Genomic DNA, 14,838 nt, shown 5'->3' on the forward strand with positions numbered 1-14,838 from the left:
CTTTTAGGACACTTGAAATCTTGCCAAACACAGTTTTGAGCAACAAAGGAAGAAAGAGTTTTTCTCCAGATGATACAAACAACTGCATACCAGTAGAAAACTGCATACACACTGGGAAAAATACACACATAAGGAGAAGTTTTCATCTCCCAATAACATTTTGAAACTGGATTTGTTGTGTGCTCTATATATCATATTATTAATTTTTATCACCCTTTGCTTCAGTAAAAGAGATTCTCTGCCAAACTCATACATACAGAAGCAGTCTTCAAAAACCACATCACGTGAAAGTAACATGTCTTTTAAGATTAGATTACAGGAAGGCATGTGTGCCCTTGCAAACCGTTCCATCACTATCTCAAAGTACTCAACATATGCAAAGACTCTTCCAAGAATAAACCATTAACAACCACAAGTATCATACATGAAGGAAGCATATCATTTACAGCCTTTGTTCAGAAAAACACAAAGCATCATTTTAACATATCTGTTTTGTGATGCCAAGAGCAAATCCCAGTATGAGATACTTTTGCCTTAGGTCAGGTAAAAAATCAAAAATATTCAAATACATTATAAAGTAATTCCAAATTACAACCTTTTCCTGGTTAAAAATAAAGTCTCTAGGGCACAGATTTCCAGTAATTATAGAGGCTCTATCATGTCAGTTGAAGGCACTGAAGGGAATGAAAATTTTACAGTTGCTATTTCAGTTCTCTTGTCTACTTTCTGAACTTTTTACATAAACAGCAGGATTGTAGAAAATTTGTCAACTTCCCTGTTTGAGGCAGAGAATGACTGGAGCTTAAAGCAAATATTCCTGGGCAGTTTACCATTCACTGCATGTGAAACTTTACATAGGATAATCCCACAGATGCCCAAATACAGCTGATGTAGACAAGCCAAAGTAAAATTCAAGACTAATTTAGAATGTATGTAACGTTCATTTTCAGTCAAAAGACAGAACAATTGAGAAGGGGAAAAAAAACCAACATAAGCAGCAACCAAGGTGCCCTAGGGAGAGATTAAGCTTTCACCTTTGGTTTGCACTTTTTTTTTTAACAAGGAGAAGGTAATTTATAAAAAAAGAACAAATCCAGAGTACTTCAAAGGCAAAAAAAAAATTACAAGTCTAGCACACTGTATTTAGATCTACTACATTGTATTATGATACAGTAAGTATACTTTTTCCTAAGACTTCTGGATACTCATAAACATAATGCAGAAACAACCTCCAGTAAAACCTTCATATTCAGCTAGAGGTGCCTGCATACACTAAAATCTGTCTTCTCAGCCTTCTACCTCTCCTCAGCATGAAAATGAAATCCCTTTTCAACTACTATAGATCAGACAAGATTTTCAAATACTCAGTGCTCCAGCAGACTCCCAGTAGGATTCCTCTTGCCACCTCTGATTTTCAAACGCCTTTTTTCAGTCTGTGAGAAAAGAGTAATTCCCCCTTGCAGAAAACCAAGCACCAGAAAATGTTAACACTACTTACTTACCTTCTCAAACATTTTTGATCATTTAGTTCAATGCACTTTCAGTATCTACCATATTAATGTCATATGTTTTTTAAAACTAGTATTGAAAAAAAGAGTCAATCCTAAATTGCATGAATTTTTATGGAAAGCCCTGAGTTTGGAAGAACTGACAACCTCCAGCAGTATGTGGTAGCCGCAGTCTCAAGGACTAGCACGAATGTGACGCATGGAGAATTAAATCCAAAGGCAAGTTTCCACTGTCATCTCTGCAAGCACTTCTCACCATGCAACTCACTTAACCTTGTGCAGTCACACACACGACAGATTTCAGACGGGCATGCTGCCAAAGTGCATTACTGAATAACCACTTCCAAGACACAACTTGCTAGAAGCACATTTTTAAGGTACTAGAAATACAGTTCAATCAAATCATTCTGGTGATAGACAGTGATCATAAACAGCTGATATAGCTAACTGTAAACCTCTGAAATCTATGAGCAATACAGTAACTGTGTTAAGAATAATTTGAGCTCAACATTTAAGACCATTACTTAGCTAAGTCAATGTTTATGTTCTCCATTTACATTTCCTCAGACCAAAGTTCTTCCCCAGCAGAATTAGAGTAACTTGCAGCACCAGAAGGGACTGTATTAGTGCTCACGGAAGTAAGTAGGGCTTAAGAGAGGGCAGAAACACCATCACCCTTCCTCCCCCGCAAATTACAACTTTCATGTTACAAAGAAGCTTTACTGCAGCATTTATTGAAGTAGATGCAAATAAAAAATTAAAAAAAAAAATTTGAAAAAAAAAAACCAAAAACACCCAACCAAAAAAAAAAAACCTAACCCCAACTCAGGACTGGGAGGGAGAAGCGCACTCATACCAACTTTTTTTCCTTTATATATCTGTCTCTGGCCAACAGTTTAACACTTCTTAATTTAACAGTATTCTAATACAACTGCCTACACCATCCCACTGGTCCTAATACTGTTTTGTGACTGTAACTGTATTCCAATCTCTGTGGCTTGAAGAGAAAGCAGTTTCCCCCTCCTTCCCACAAAAACCCATGGATACATCTCCACTTTTGTAAGCATGAGAGATCCGGCAGACAGGATTTTGCTCTTAGACTGGAATGTGGCACCAACAAATCATTCCTCTCAAAACAGAAGCAAACTCTGCTTACAGACCCAACAGGCAAACCTTTGTAGCACGCTGCTGTAGATTTACAAAGATCAACAGCATATGAGCACTGAGCACAGTGCACTTTGCCTTTCATGCTCAGTTCTTCCTTCTTTCACCACCACTGAGTACATAGGAGCAGTTCAGCTGGATCAAACCATCCATCAACATGCTGTCTGCAAGAGGACACAACAGGAGAGGCCCTGTGCAAATTGAATCAGTGTCAACGGTGGCTTGACCTTAGGAAGCATAGCCAAAGCAGGACTCTTGTTCTATTATCAGCCCTCCTTTGGGGGATCTACATTCAGGCGACAGATATGACAGCCATCAAAAAAGCTCCAGTGACAAAAACAAACCAAAAAAATTAATTAACATAAGATTGTTGATATTGCTTTGCTTCAAAAATTAAGGTTTGGCTGTAATAAGGAATTAAAACCTTCATTTTGACCATATATCTCAAAGATAACCGAAGAGGAACTACACAGCCTCATTCTGCAAACGTATCCAGGTACGTGTGTGTACATCTATAAAATATTTTAAAACTGACCTCTACCAAAAATAGATAAACTCACTTGTTTTGTTACACAAGTACTGAAATATATTGTTCAGGGTAATTTAGAACCCACAGGGTAATTCATTACTCATTGTCACAGCCACATTTCCCAAGTGGTCTGTTTCAGAAGTCTGCATTTCTGTTCCAGGCACACACAATACTCCATGTAGTCAGGAGATAAAACACATTCCCAATTTACAGAATGCACATACAACCCTCTCCCTTATCCATTCAACCTCCCAGAGCTGTGAGTTAATAAGAACTAATACTTCAGGGAGTTAAAAATAGACAAGACCAGTGTTGTAGACCCACAAAATTAGGAGATGAAGTCTACCAGGGACAGCAACCCTGGAAGGGAAAAGAAAAGAAACCAGAAAAACAGTGTATTTGTTATTGTCATCTCTGGATGCTTTTGCAGAGTTGAATGACAATCACTCTACATCAGGTCTACCCCACAGCTCTCCTCCCACTGCTACCCACACACAGCACCAAGCAGCCTTAGCTAGAAGTGAGTAAATACGAAGGGCTTGCTCATATGGTTTACCTGCAGGAACAATTAACAGCAGCATTTGGTAAGTTCTAAATATATTGTTTTACATCTCTTTCAGACTGATGCTGCTTTTAAACTAGAGGTAAGATGAGCCCAGAGTAGGCAGGAGGGCAGGCATCTGTAGTTGCTGCCTCCTTGAAGGACAACCAGGATACAAAACAAAAACCAAGAAAAACCAAAGTATTTTCTATATAACACTAAGTGAAGGTATTAGGCAGTCTATCAAACTGTTCAACTTTAGTTGAACTGCACAAGTGGTCCTATAGATGCATTTGAAGTAAATTCTTTGGGTACAGTCTCTATGCAGCAATACTGTGTTACCCGAAGTTGTCAGAGTGATGAAACACTACCAGTTCTAAATCAAGCACATCAACCTAACAGCCAAGGAAAAATGCACCACATATAAATGAGACCTGTCTCATTTTGTCATCATACAATTTTTAGCTGGCCTTCCCCTCTAAATATATACAGATGAGAGCACAATTAATAATAATTCACAAACAGAACACTTGCCAGGTTTAAAATAGGAAACATACTGTTGATGGGTTCCCCCTTAGTTGTATCTTCTATGGTCTCCTTTGCACAGCAACAGCTGCTTTCCAGAGATTTTGCTCCCCTAGTATCTTATATTGCTCAGGCACTACAGGAATGACTCTAGTTGAGCTCATCAGCTTTGGTGTCACCACACAGCCCCTCTTTTCCTGTGAATATTACCTTTGCATGTACAACTCCTATTTTACTCAACATTCCTCACATGTAAATGACAGCCCCTCCTAATCAAAGCTACACTCAGAGCCTTGCAGGAAGGTGTGACAGATTTATTTCAGTAAGACCATAACTATCACGGAAGAGGTTAGGGATACTTAGATTTTTTTAGCCTACTAATCCTCTAATTAACTGTTCAGCTTACCTTACTAAATACATCTGACCAATCTGCTTCTAGAAGACTTACAATAAACACAGCAGCTCTAGAAACCTTGTTTGGACAAGTATTTCCATAAGATATCAACAGACTTCAGTCAGACTCTCCAGAAGTTTCACTGTACTTTTAATTTTCTGTATGTGGATGGCACTAAAGATGTGTATGTGTGCTACTTAAACATCACAAAACCCAAGCACTTTCAGGAAAAAAGGAGTTCTAAACACACTAATGTTTTGCTTCTTGCACTATCGAAATCTAATGTTTATAAGTAGTTTTATCTCAATTCTAGCAGGCCTTAATCCAGCCAGGGTCACACTGAGCACCACAGTGTGCAAGAGAAGCCATGTCCCATCCCAGAAAAACTAAACATGTCTTTGGACAATAAACCAAGTGTTTGTATTAATCACAGGAGAAAATTAAAATGCAAGGAAAATTCAGAAAGAAAAGGAAACATAAAACCAGCAAGAGACTGGTCACAATTGTGAATGGCTATCAACCATGGCACACCACAGTAATTCATCAAAATAACTGGATTAGAACAAGCACAAGAAAGAGATGGCTTGATTCCTAGCAAGGTGCAAGTGGGTATTTGATTTACAAGTCCATTTGAATTCAGCCTGAGTATTCTGCAAGCCAGAAAATTCACTACCATGCATGAACTTAGCAAATACTGTCAGCAGTCCAACACAAGATATCAAATTGCATATCTAATATTATAGTAGCTATTTCACAAAGTTGCATTTTATCACTGCCTCACAGTACTAAATTTCATTCAAAAAAAAAAAAAAAAAAACAACAACATATCTCCATTCACTTAAATGCGATTAAGTGACTTCCAGAAATTACAGGTAAAAAAAAGCAAAAATACTATAATGTTTACAACTAGTCACCTCACATCTTTGCCTAGTCTTCTAGGCACATGCATGCTTGATAGAGTTCTGTGCCCAGAGCTGAAAGTAGCACTACAATGAAAACCAAAAATTGGGCAAGCACTGTATACAGAGACCTTGACAAACAAAAGGCCACTACAATCTGATGCAATCTAGCACATCTAAATCAAATTCTTTCTTATGCTCACACAAGGGGATAGAAGACTTAGCTGTCATACATAAAATAATTCAGGGATATTTAAGAGTTTCACACCTTAGGAAAATTCCATCCCATATATTTTAGTTTCCAGTAAACTTTTAAAATAATAATCCTTGTTACATGCTGCACTGCAGTTACATGGCAGTGGTAATGACAACCCATACAATGGCTAAGAAATAGCCTGTAACACTAATGTTAGAATTCATTGTATAAATCCCACAAATGGAGTTTTTTATCTGTGCCACTGAGGTCTGAAGAAAATGTTATCTCTACGAACACTTCACCTCTGTTACACAGCTCATTAAGTTCACTTGCCTTTTTTTGTCAAAAAAGAACAATTAGACAGCTATTTTAAGATTCCCTACCAGAAACATCCTGCCTATACTTGCACAGAATCAAGCAAAGTCACAGTTGATAACCTTCAAATTAAGAAAGCCTGGCTCAAAATAGTCCAAAAGAAAAAATAACCCAATTCAAAACACTCAACCAATCTCCAAGTCTGGTAGTATACCATCACAAGTGCAAGAGCACATTTTCTTTCTGAATTAAGCTGGTTACTATGATTAAGCAATTCTAACAACACAGCAAATAATACAGAAATCTCTACTCAAACTACTACTTCTATCACCAGGTATTTCAAAAATTTCTTCCACAACTAGTGAGTCTAAGGTAGCACACAATTCTGAGCCACAGCTGCTAAATATCACTTGCATCAAATCACATTCAAGCCATTATTACGTTACACAGCTGCTATTTACATACAGGTTGCATTTTCTTCCCTTGACGAGCTTCTTCCATGCTGATGTGCAGAAGCAGAGAATGCCCTTGTGCGAGACCCTGTAATGAACCTCCCCAGAGATCAGAGCCTGCGCATACATGACTGCTTTAGCTGGCTGTGCCTGACACAGATGTACTCCGGGAAATTGCTCCCCAGCCAATCGCTCCCGCCCCACTCGCTCATCTCCCAGGCCACTGATTACGGCTACCGCAGGGTCACACAGCAGCAGAATGGGCAAGACGGCGTGCCTTCAATTCCAGCTCAGGGAATACCAAAAAAGGAACTGAAACTGAGTTCCACACTTCACATTTTCTGCATCAACAGCTGCTAAGAGCAGCTCCAAGGTAATATTCTTGCTCTGATCCAAGACTTCATTAGCACTACAAAACGCATTTGTACCACGGGTCCCAGAACAGAACAACCCAGAAGCCAAACATCTGCTAAGTGTGTTTATAGCTGTATTATCAACTTTTCACCGAATACTCATTCCAATGCAGGTGTTTGGTTGATTTTATCTTTTTTTTTTTTTAACATAAGCTATATATTCTTCTTCAGCAAAATAAACCAAGGCTTCCTAAAAAGAAACTTTTTTTTTTAATCCTCTCCTGCTGAAAAGGTAAAAAATCATTGATGTTAGCTGCAATTAATCTCATGTGTCCTCCCAGACTAAGCTGTCTCTGTTTCAGGTATTACGTGAGTAACTGTATTTTTCCCTTTCTTAAGACAACCTTTGAAAAATGCAACCTCTGCTCAAGCAGATCAAATTCAGAGCTTCTGAATTTGAAGCTACTCTTTCGCTCTCCATCACTAACATAGCCTAATCTTCTCCCATCATCAAGTGCATGGGAAAACTGGCTCTTTAAGGAGTTATCTATAACTTAACCTTTAAGACATGCCACTGCCTTGCTTGTTCCTTTTTCTTCTTTTACTCCTACGTCTTGTTTGATGAGAACTCTAGCAAGGAAGTTGGACTGATGCCACCCCAACCAACAAACAACTTGGACAAAACAGAACAAGTAACATACTGTCCATGAACTTAGTGCAAATACATTGTGCAACTATGAAGATGGTATTTATCACCTCTCTGTAGAGAAATCAGAAGGCCACATTCAGTTCCTCTCACTGCCTCAGTCCAGAGAATTCTCTAACCATAGGCTAATGAAAGTATTCTCAGACAGTGCTGACAAGAGAGTTTAAAAGTAGTTTGTTTCCACTCTGTAAATAGAAGTTCACTCTAACACACGTATGCATCTTTTAACTTCCAAGCTATTGAAGGCCTCTCTGCTGCCACATGTAAATGGTTACAAACTAAATGATTCATCCAGGAAGCACAGAGTTAGACATAAATATCAGATACCTTGACTCTTAGTGATCTCTTCTAAACTGGGCATCCTAAATCACACCTATTCTTTCCTTAATGCAGAACACAGATTCACACAGTTCTTCAGCTGCTCACATGAATACTGAAACAACTATGCTAAACTGTGGCCTGGTGGCTCTCCCATATTTCAGTGAACTGTTCCTTAGCACAAATCCATACTAGAAGTAATTCAATTGTTACAAGTAAAAAATGTGTTTGTTTAGGTTGGGAGTGGGTGTGTGAAGGGAAAAGAGGCTGTCTATTCCTTAGGGATAGAATAAGAGGGGTGAGAATCACTTTATTTTTTTAAAATTTTTGTAAGTGTGAGGAAAAGTACTTGCTTGGTTTGAATACTTAAAGGAAAAAAAAAAAAACCTTTCTGAAGCAGCTTATTGAAATTTCCTTATAGTCTGTAGTCAGCCAATTCCTTTTTAACAGTCACTCAGTCTTGGAACAAAACAAACCCAAAAAAAAAAAAAAAAACCACCACTCACAAGCAAGACAAGCATGTTTTTTTTCAAACAGATGGAAGTTTTTGTCTTTCAAGTCCCATACCAAAACACTTTGTGGATCAACGTCTGCTCTCCCCTTAAGAGTAAATACCAGGAAAAAGCTTCCCATCAAATGGGGAACAGCAGAGCAACTTCAAACTGCAATTGTCTCAACATGTTTAACTACAGAACTATTCTAAAACAAACTGTAGGCAAATATATTCAAAATTATCACATCCTTGAACATGTTCAGTGACAACACTGTGAGAACTCAGAGCAGAACTACTTGTGCTGGGGCAATATTTTAACCATATGTTTGATGCTGCAAAAATCTCTCTATGAAGTGTATGAGGACATTTATTTTAATAAAAGAAACATAAGTACCTATCATGAAACATACATTTTTTTCCTTCAATCCTTCCTTCTTAATTTTCACTTTTATACCCCTTCAGATTCCACTTATTTGACCTTATCTCAGTGTATAAAAACATATTTTTGAAAGATGGGTCCAAAAGAGTATGTACCATTATCTAGACAAAAAAGAAAAAATCATCTGAGCTCTTACTTCTTTGAAAAATTTCTTATATTTTCCCAAATGATATGCAATTCTGATCCCAGTCCATTAAGAAGTGGCAGTGAACTGCCTTACTGCAGGGTCTGCAGAGTGTCTAGCAGGCAGAGCTGTGCTTAATCTGCCATTCCGAAATGGCAGGACATTTAAAGTAGCTGCAGTAAGCAAGACTGAGCTCTCAGCAGGATTTACCACATGAGCTCCACAGCCCAGCTGCTATCTGACACAGTCAGATATGAGCACAAGAAAACTGAGGGCTTGCTTGCTTGCAGAGCAAGCAAACTGACATACCCACACACACAGCCCTGTAAACTCTGCATCTATTGATACCTAAAAACCCTGGGTTTGGGGGGGTAGGAAGGTAGGGTGCTAAGAGTTGCATCCACAGTCCAAAAATCAACCCTTCCTTTTATGAGCAAATTAGATCAGGAACTTGCAGTTGATGATTCTCTATGTTTCCCTTCCAGCTCAAATTAGTCTATGATACCATGACTATCTTTTCTAACACTGCAGCCCCAAAAAACCAACCCAGTGCCACCCTTCTTCATGCAGCTGAAAGGACAGCATCTACCAAGCTCAAAGCATCTCTCTTTAGGAAATAAAAAAAAGGCAAGAAATAATTAGGAGACAGCATGACAATACTTCTAAATGAGGCTTTATTTTAGAGAGGGTGAGGGTGGCCCAGGCCATGGGGGTATTTCAGGAGGGAGGGAAGGTGCTAGGGGATTAAGATGAGGAGGGGGTAAGTTGTACGACACGGTCTAAAGTTCATATGTCAAACATCTCTACAGATGGTTTTGTTCAGCTTCTTATCAAAGGGAACACACGAAGTCATATTAAAAACACTTCCTAGGAGTTTCTTTTTACAAAGAAATTAACTGTAGGGTATTCCTCCAAAGAAACATTACTGCCTTGGCAAGGGAACACAGAAACCTTTGCCAGCAGTGGCTCATGATTTAATGAATTAAAACTAGCCAAAAAATCCAAAAGTCTTACTGCCTACAAGTATTTTCCAGAATACAATTTCTGTGTAACACCTAGTTCCCAAGACATACACCTGCACAGCATGCTTCAGCTTGCATCAGCACGTACACATGGAAATGGGCTTTTCCAAAAAAAGAAGGGAAGAAAAAAGATCGATGTATTCTGTACAGATATTCTCTGGTGTATTGCCCCAGTGGAGTCTTGGGTATCTCAGCACATTGCAGGACAGCTGTCAGAAGCCACCAGGATGCTGAGAGCAAACACGAGGCAGATCACTAGTTTAAGCCCTCCTGACATTACACAATTGCACATCATTTGGACAGCTGAATACTTAGTCTCTAGAAATCCCACTGAAATTTATAACCTGAACCCTCATTAATAGTAAGATTACTATGTTCTCTAGTGTACTATTACAACTTGATTAATCACACCACATTCTGCTCTAAATACACTGATGATGTAGAAAAACAAAAGATGTGTAAAGTTTTCCAGGACATGTTCCAGGACTCAAAACCGTCCCTTGGTATAGATGGATGAAATTCACCATGTTCCAACAGAACCCCACCAGGATCTTACAGCAGCATGTATGAGCATGTGGTCAGCAGGCAAATGCCACTGAGCTAGGCTAGGGAGGGTTGAGAGATTTGATTTGTTGGGGTTTTCAGGAGGTTGGGTTTTTAAACTTTGGGGATGTTTTTGGGTTTTTGTTGATTTTTGGTTTGTTGGGGGTTTTTTTTGTTTTTTCCTGGGGGGAGTGAGAGAAGGGATGGCAGGGAGACACAGAGGAATTCAAAGCTGCTCACTTTACAACTGTAACATACTGCCTTTAGCTAAATTCATCTCCAGGCATTTTGGCAGCATTTTTGAGAGATATTCTAGTTTTCCTTTATCCTAAAATAGTCTTAGATCGCTGTGCAAATTCACACAAACTATAAACCAGGGCTGTTTCAACACTATTAAGGCTGCCTAAGCAAGGCCATATGTTTAAATGTTCTACAAGCACTTTTACAAATATTCTAAATTATGGAGTGGTTTGGGCTGGAAGGGGACCTTGAAGATCATCAAGTTCCAATCTCCCTGCCATGGGCAGGAACACCTTCCTCAGAGTTTCTCAGAACTCCAACCTGGCCTTGAACAGTTCCAGGAATGGGGCATCCACAACTTCTCTGGGAACCCTGCTGCAGTGCCTCACCACTCTCACAGTAAACAGTTCTCTCTCACATCTAATTTAAACTTACTCTCTCTTTCCATCTGATCCTATTTCCCCTTGCCTTGTGTGTACTTCCTCTCTTAAATAATCTTGTCCCATCTTTCCTGTAGGCTCCTTTCAGGTACTGGAAGGCCACAATTAGATCAGTCCAAAGCTTTCCTTTCCTCATACATCCCTCTGATCAACTTGGTGGCCCTCCTCTGGATTCACTCCAACAGGTCAGTGTACAAATATTAAACACTTATCCTCTAGATTAATTCCCTAGAATAGATAGCATCACTGTGAACAGCTGATGAGTCCAGATATGAAGCAGCATAATATGAGACAGATAATTTTATCTTGTTTTTATTGACATTATTTAAAGTGCTTGCACAAGAAGATCTGCTTTCCATGACAGCAGATCCTCAGGTTGGTAAACAATTTTTGAATAATTATTCACCTTCATGTTGTTCCATAGAAAAGCAAAAGACTGACTCTCACCAATCCACATAAATTCAAGGCTTAAATCTTCACCTGCAGCTTTCCCTATGTCTCAAATTCTCTATTCATATAACTGCATCCCACTCAAATCAAGTGTCTGTATAATAACTTACTAACAACACATGTTTACTCTTACAGTGGAAAAAAATTACTACCTACAAATCACAACTTAGTCAGTTATAGTGGGAGGGCAATGCAATGTTTCCAATATCTGTAGGTAACTAGTATAGGAGGAAAAATCAGCACTCTGCTGGCCCACAACATTTCTTTTTAATAAGAAGGCAGGCAGGATGGAAATACAGTCTGCTCATGCAATCTGAACTACAGCAGCAATTCATCATAAATTTTTAGCTAAGTGCTGTAACATACAGAATTCAGGTGCTGTCATCTGCAGATTATTTTAATTAAATAAATTTTAAAAACCAAAGGAAAACAACCAAAAAAACCCAAACACCAAACAAAAACCAACAAAATAAAAACTCCACAAGTTATGCTGAGGAACTTTAAGGTATTTGAAATCCTTGTGGCATGAATGACAGTCACTGTTACACACGCCGAGCATCAGCAAGCCTCTACCACAACAAATTCACAGCTACCAAAAGAAAAAGTTTTAGTAATCCACACATATTTTATTAATAAGGCAGACAGTACCAGAAAGCTGCAATTCCTGTTTTGTGCTAGTGCTGGCCATAATGCAAACCTGCAACATACCAGATCAGGGAACTGAGCCAGCAGTAAAATTGCACTGCTGGTGTTTTGCCACTTCAATTCGATGCCACTCGGTACTGGTGAGGCACAGGCAGGGACACTGCTGAGCCCAGAGGAGCTAGAGCAGGAACATGGGCAACTCCAGCAAAGTCTGACTCGGACTGCAGTGGAGCCACACACTTCCACTGCTGCAGTTTCACACCTCAGCTTGGAGAAATGGCAAGGTACCAGTCACATTACCTTCCACTCTTCTCATAATATTTTGACAATGCAACATCTTTGCCTTACGTTGGATCTGATGCTGTCCCACTTCTGCCCCCTTTGCCCTTCCTCAGTCTCACAGGCACAAGGCTCTTTCCTTGCCCTTGCACACACTGACAAGATGCCTTCCAGACTAAGGGACACCTGGAAGCTGAGAGGGCACATCAGCCACAGCCACATGTGCACACACAGGAAACATCCCGAGGACATGGTAATGCTGGTGGTATTCAACATCACAGGATGAACTTTGACAAGCATTACTCTGGTTACATCAGAAAAGTAGGCATGACACACTGTCACTTGAGAAGAAATCAAAAGTTCTGTGCTTCTGTCAATTTGGAAAGTGCTGACACCTGTAAGTGAATAGAAAATGTTCAATTACATGAAAAATGAGGCCAGACTGGCTGCAGTCACTGATATTATGCACTCGGGCTACTACAAAGTGCTGGGCAAGAGGAAGCTGCACAAGCAACTCCCAATTGCGAAAGCAAAGTTTTCAAAAGAAGTGGAGAGGGGAAAAATCAAAGAAGTTGGTGGTGCCTGTGTGTTTGTGTTGTTGAAGTTTTTATTGGTTTTTTGCTGTTGTTTTTTGTTGTTGTTGTTGTTGTTTTTTGTTGTTTTTTTTTTTTTTTTTAATAGAGACAACGTGTAAAATGAGTCAGGGGAAAAAAAAAAATAATCACCAGCCTTGGTGGCTGAGTGGTAGAATTCTCGCCTGCCATGCAGGAGGCTCGTGTTCGATTCCCGGCCAATGCAGTTGGTATTTTTAGGGAGGTGATTCCATTCCATGACTCCACTCCACTGAGACCCCAGCTGGTTCCCAGCACAGGAAGGACATGGACTTGCTGGAGAGAGTCCAGAGGAGACCCAGCAAGATGGGGCATCCATTAGAAGGATGGAGCACTTTTCCCTGGAGGAAAGGCTCAGATAAAGCCTCTTGCACTTCAAATGGAAAGAGAGAGACTCACATTAGATATCAGGAAGGAACTCTTTACTGTCAGGTGGTGAGGCACTGGAAGAAGTTGCCCAGAGAAGTTGTGGCTGTCCACTCCTGAAAACATTTAATGCCAGGTTGGATGGAGCTCTGAGCAATGTGGTCTAGTTGAAGGACACATGTCCCTTTCCACACTATGGGTGCTGGAACTAGAAGACTCTGCCTTTCAACCCAGACCATTTTTTGATGCAATGATTCTGATTACAGAATGAACAATGTAAGTCACTTAACATTCACTTCAGGAAACTAAAACTAAATAACAAGTCTTTTTTGAGCTTGTAGAGTGGTTTTTAAGGTTTTATTCGAGTTTTTCAATGGCTTCAGAAGTTGAACCAGCTTATGGGAAAGGAGAAATGTCATTCCCACTACATCCGTTTTCCCCTTCAGAAATCGGGAACTAGTTAGTCCAGCTCGCCCTTACCATGAAGCCATATTTTAAGACACATACTTTCTTGCCAAAATTTCTTCCACTTTCCTCTTGCATTTCTAAAGCACAACAAGCTTAAAAGTCTGAAAAGTCTGAAATAAAGAAGTAATAAAGCCTGAGATAAAAACTCTCAGAACTTAAAATTTCTAGGAGTCAGTCCAAGGTCCTTCTTCCCAAGAAGGGCCACTGATGAGACATTTAAAAGGAGTTCCACTTCTGTTTCTTATTTGCCTTGCCTAATATCTTGTAAAGCTATGCAAACAAGCTCTTGCTGTTTTAAAAAAGCAAGCAGTTGATTTTCTGATGTATTAAGGGTAATGCTTTCACTATATCCTACCAGCACGTTTTGTGAGAAGTCAGTTTAAAAGTAAGGTGTTGATTCTGACACAACTGACTCATGCATGCCACTGTACATGGTGCTTATCTTACAGGAAAGTTCAGCTGACAAAATGCAAAGGAAAATTGAGCTAGAGATCTAAAATTAGCCAAAAAAAAAAGCCTACCTCTTTTGTAGTAATTTCATTTTTTTTTTTGTCTCGAGAACTACAGCTACTGATACTGGTTTTATTATGTTATTAGTTTTTGTGAATAACCATGTAAAAGACAACACAGTACTTTCGAGAAAGACACACATTTCTCTTGCAAAGAGAAAAAAAAAATGCTGTAGGACTCCTATTGTAAATTTATGACCTAAGGGGCTACTTAGTAAGAAAAGCTGACAGCATCCAACACCTGGAAGGCAGAACAGATGCTCTTCATTTGCTTAACACTTAGAATTCTCTACTTCAGAGAGCATTAGC

General features: G+C 39.3%; 1 protein-coding gene and 1 pseudogene across 7 annotated transcripts in view; one reads left to right on the forward strand and one right to left on the reverse strand.

Annotated features, from left to right (window-relative positions):
* The window catches only part of SLC4A7 (solute carrier family 4 member 7), a 91,747-nt gene that overhangs the window by 58,444 nt on the left and 18,465 nt on the right, over positions 1–14,838 (reverse strand). For 2 of the 7 annotated variants that reach the window (XM_064414921.1, XM_064414950.1), the window contains exon 1: positions 6,537–6,695. The exons of the other annotated variants lie outside the window; for them this stretch is intronic. In XM_064414921.1, the coding sequence (XP_064270991.1) occupies positions 6,537–6,572 (36 nt within the window). In that variant the 5' untranslated portion in view covers positions 6,573–6,695. Of the gene's footprint in view, positions 1–6,536; positions 6,696–14,838 lie in introns of those variants that run through there. 7 annotated transcript variants of the gene reach the window in all.
* Positions 12,739–13,269, forward strand: LOC135286618 (large ribosomal subunit protein uL15-like; annotated as a pseudogene).

Source organism: Passer domesticus, chromosome 1 (genome assembly GCF_036417665.1).
Source record: "Passer domesticus isolate bPasDom1 chromosome 1, bPasDom1.hap1, whole genome shotgun sequence".
Lineage (NCBI taxonomy): Eukaryota > Metazoa > Chordata > Aves > Passeriformes > Passeridae > Passer > Passer domesticus.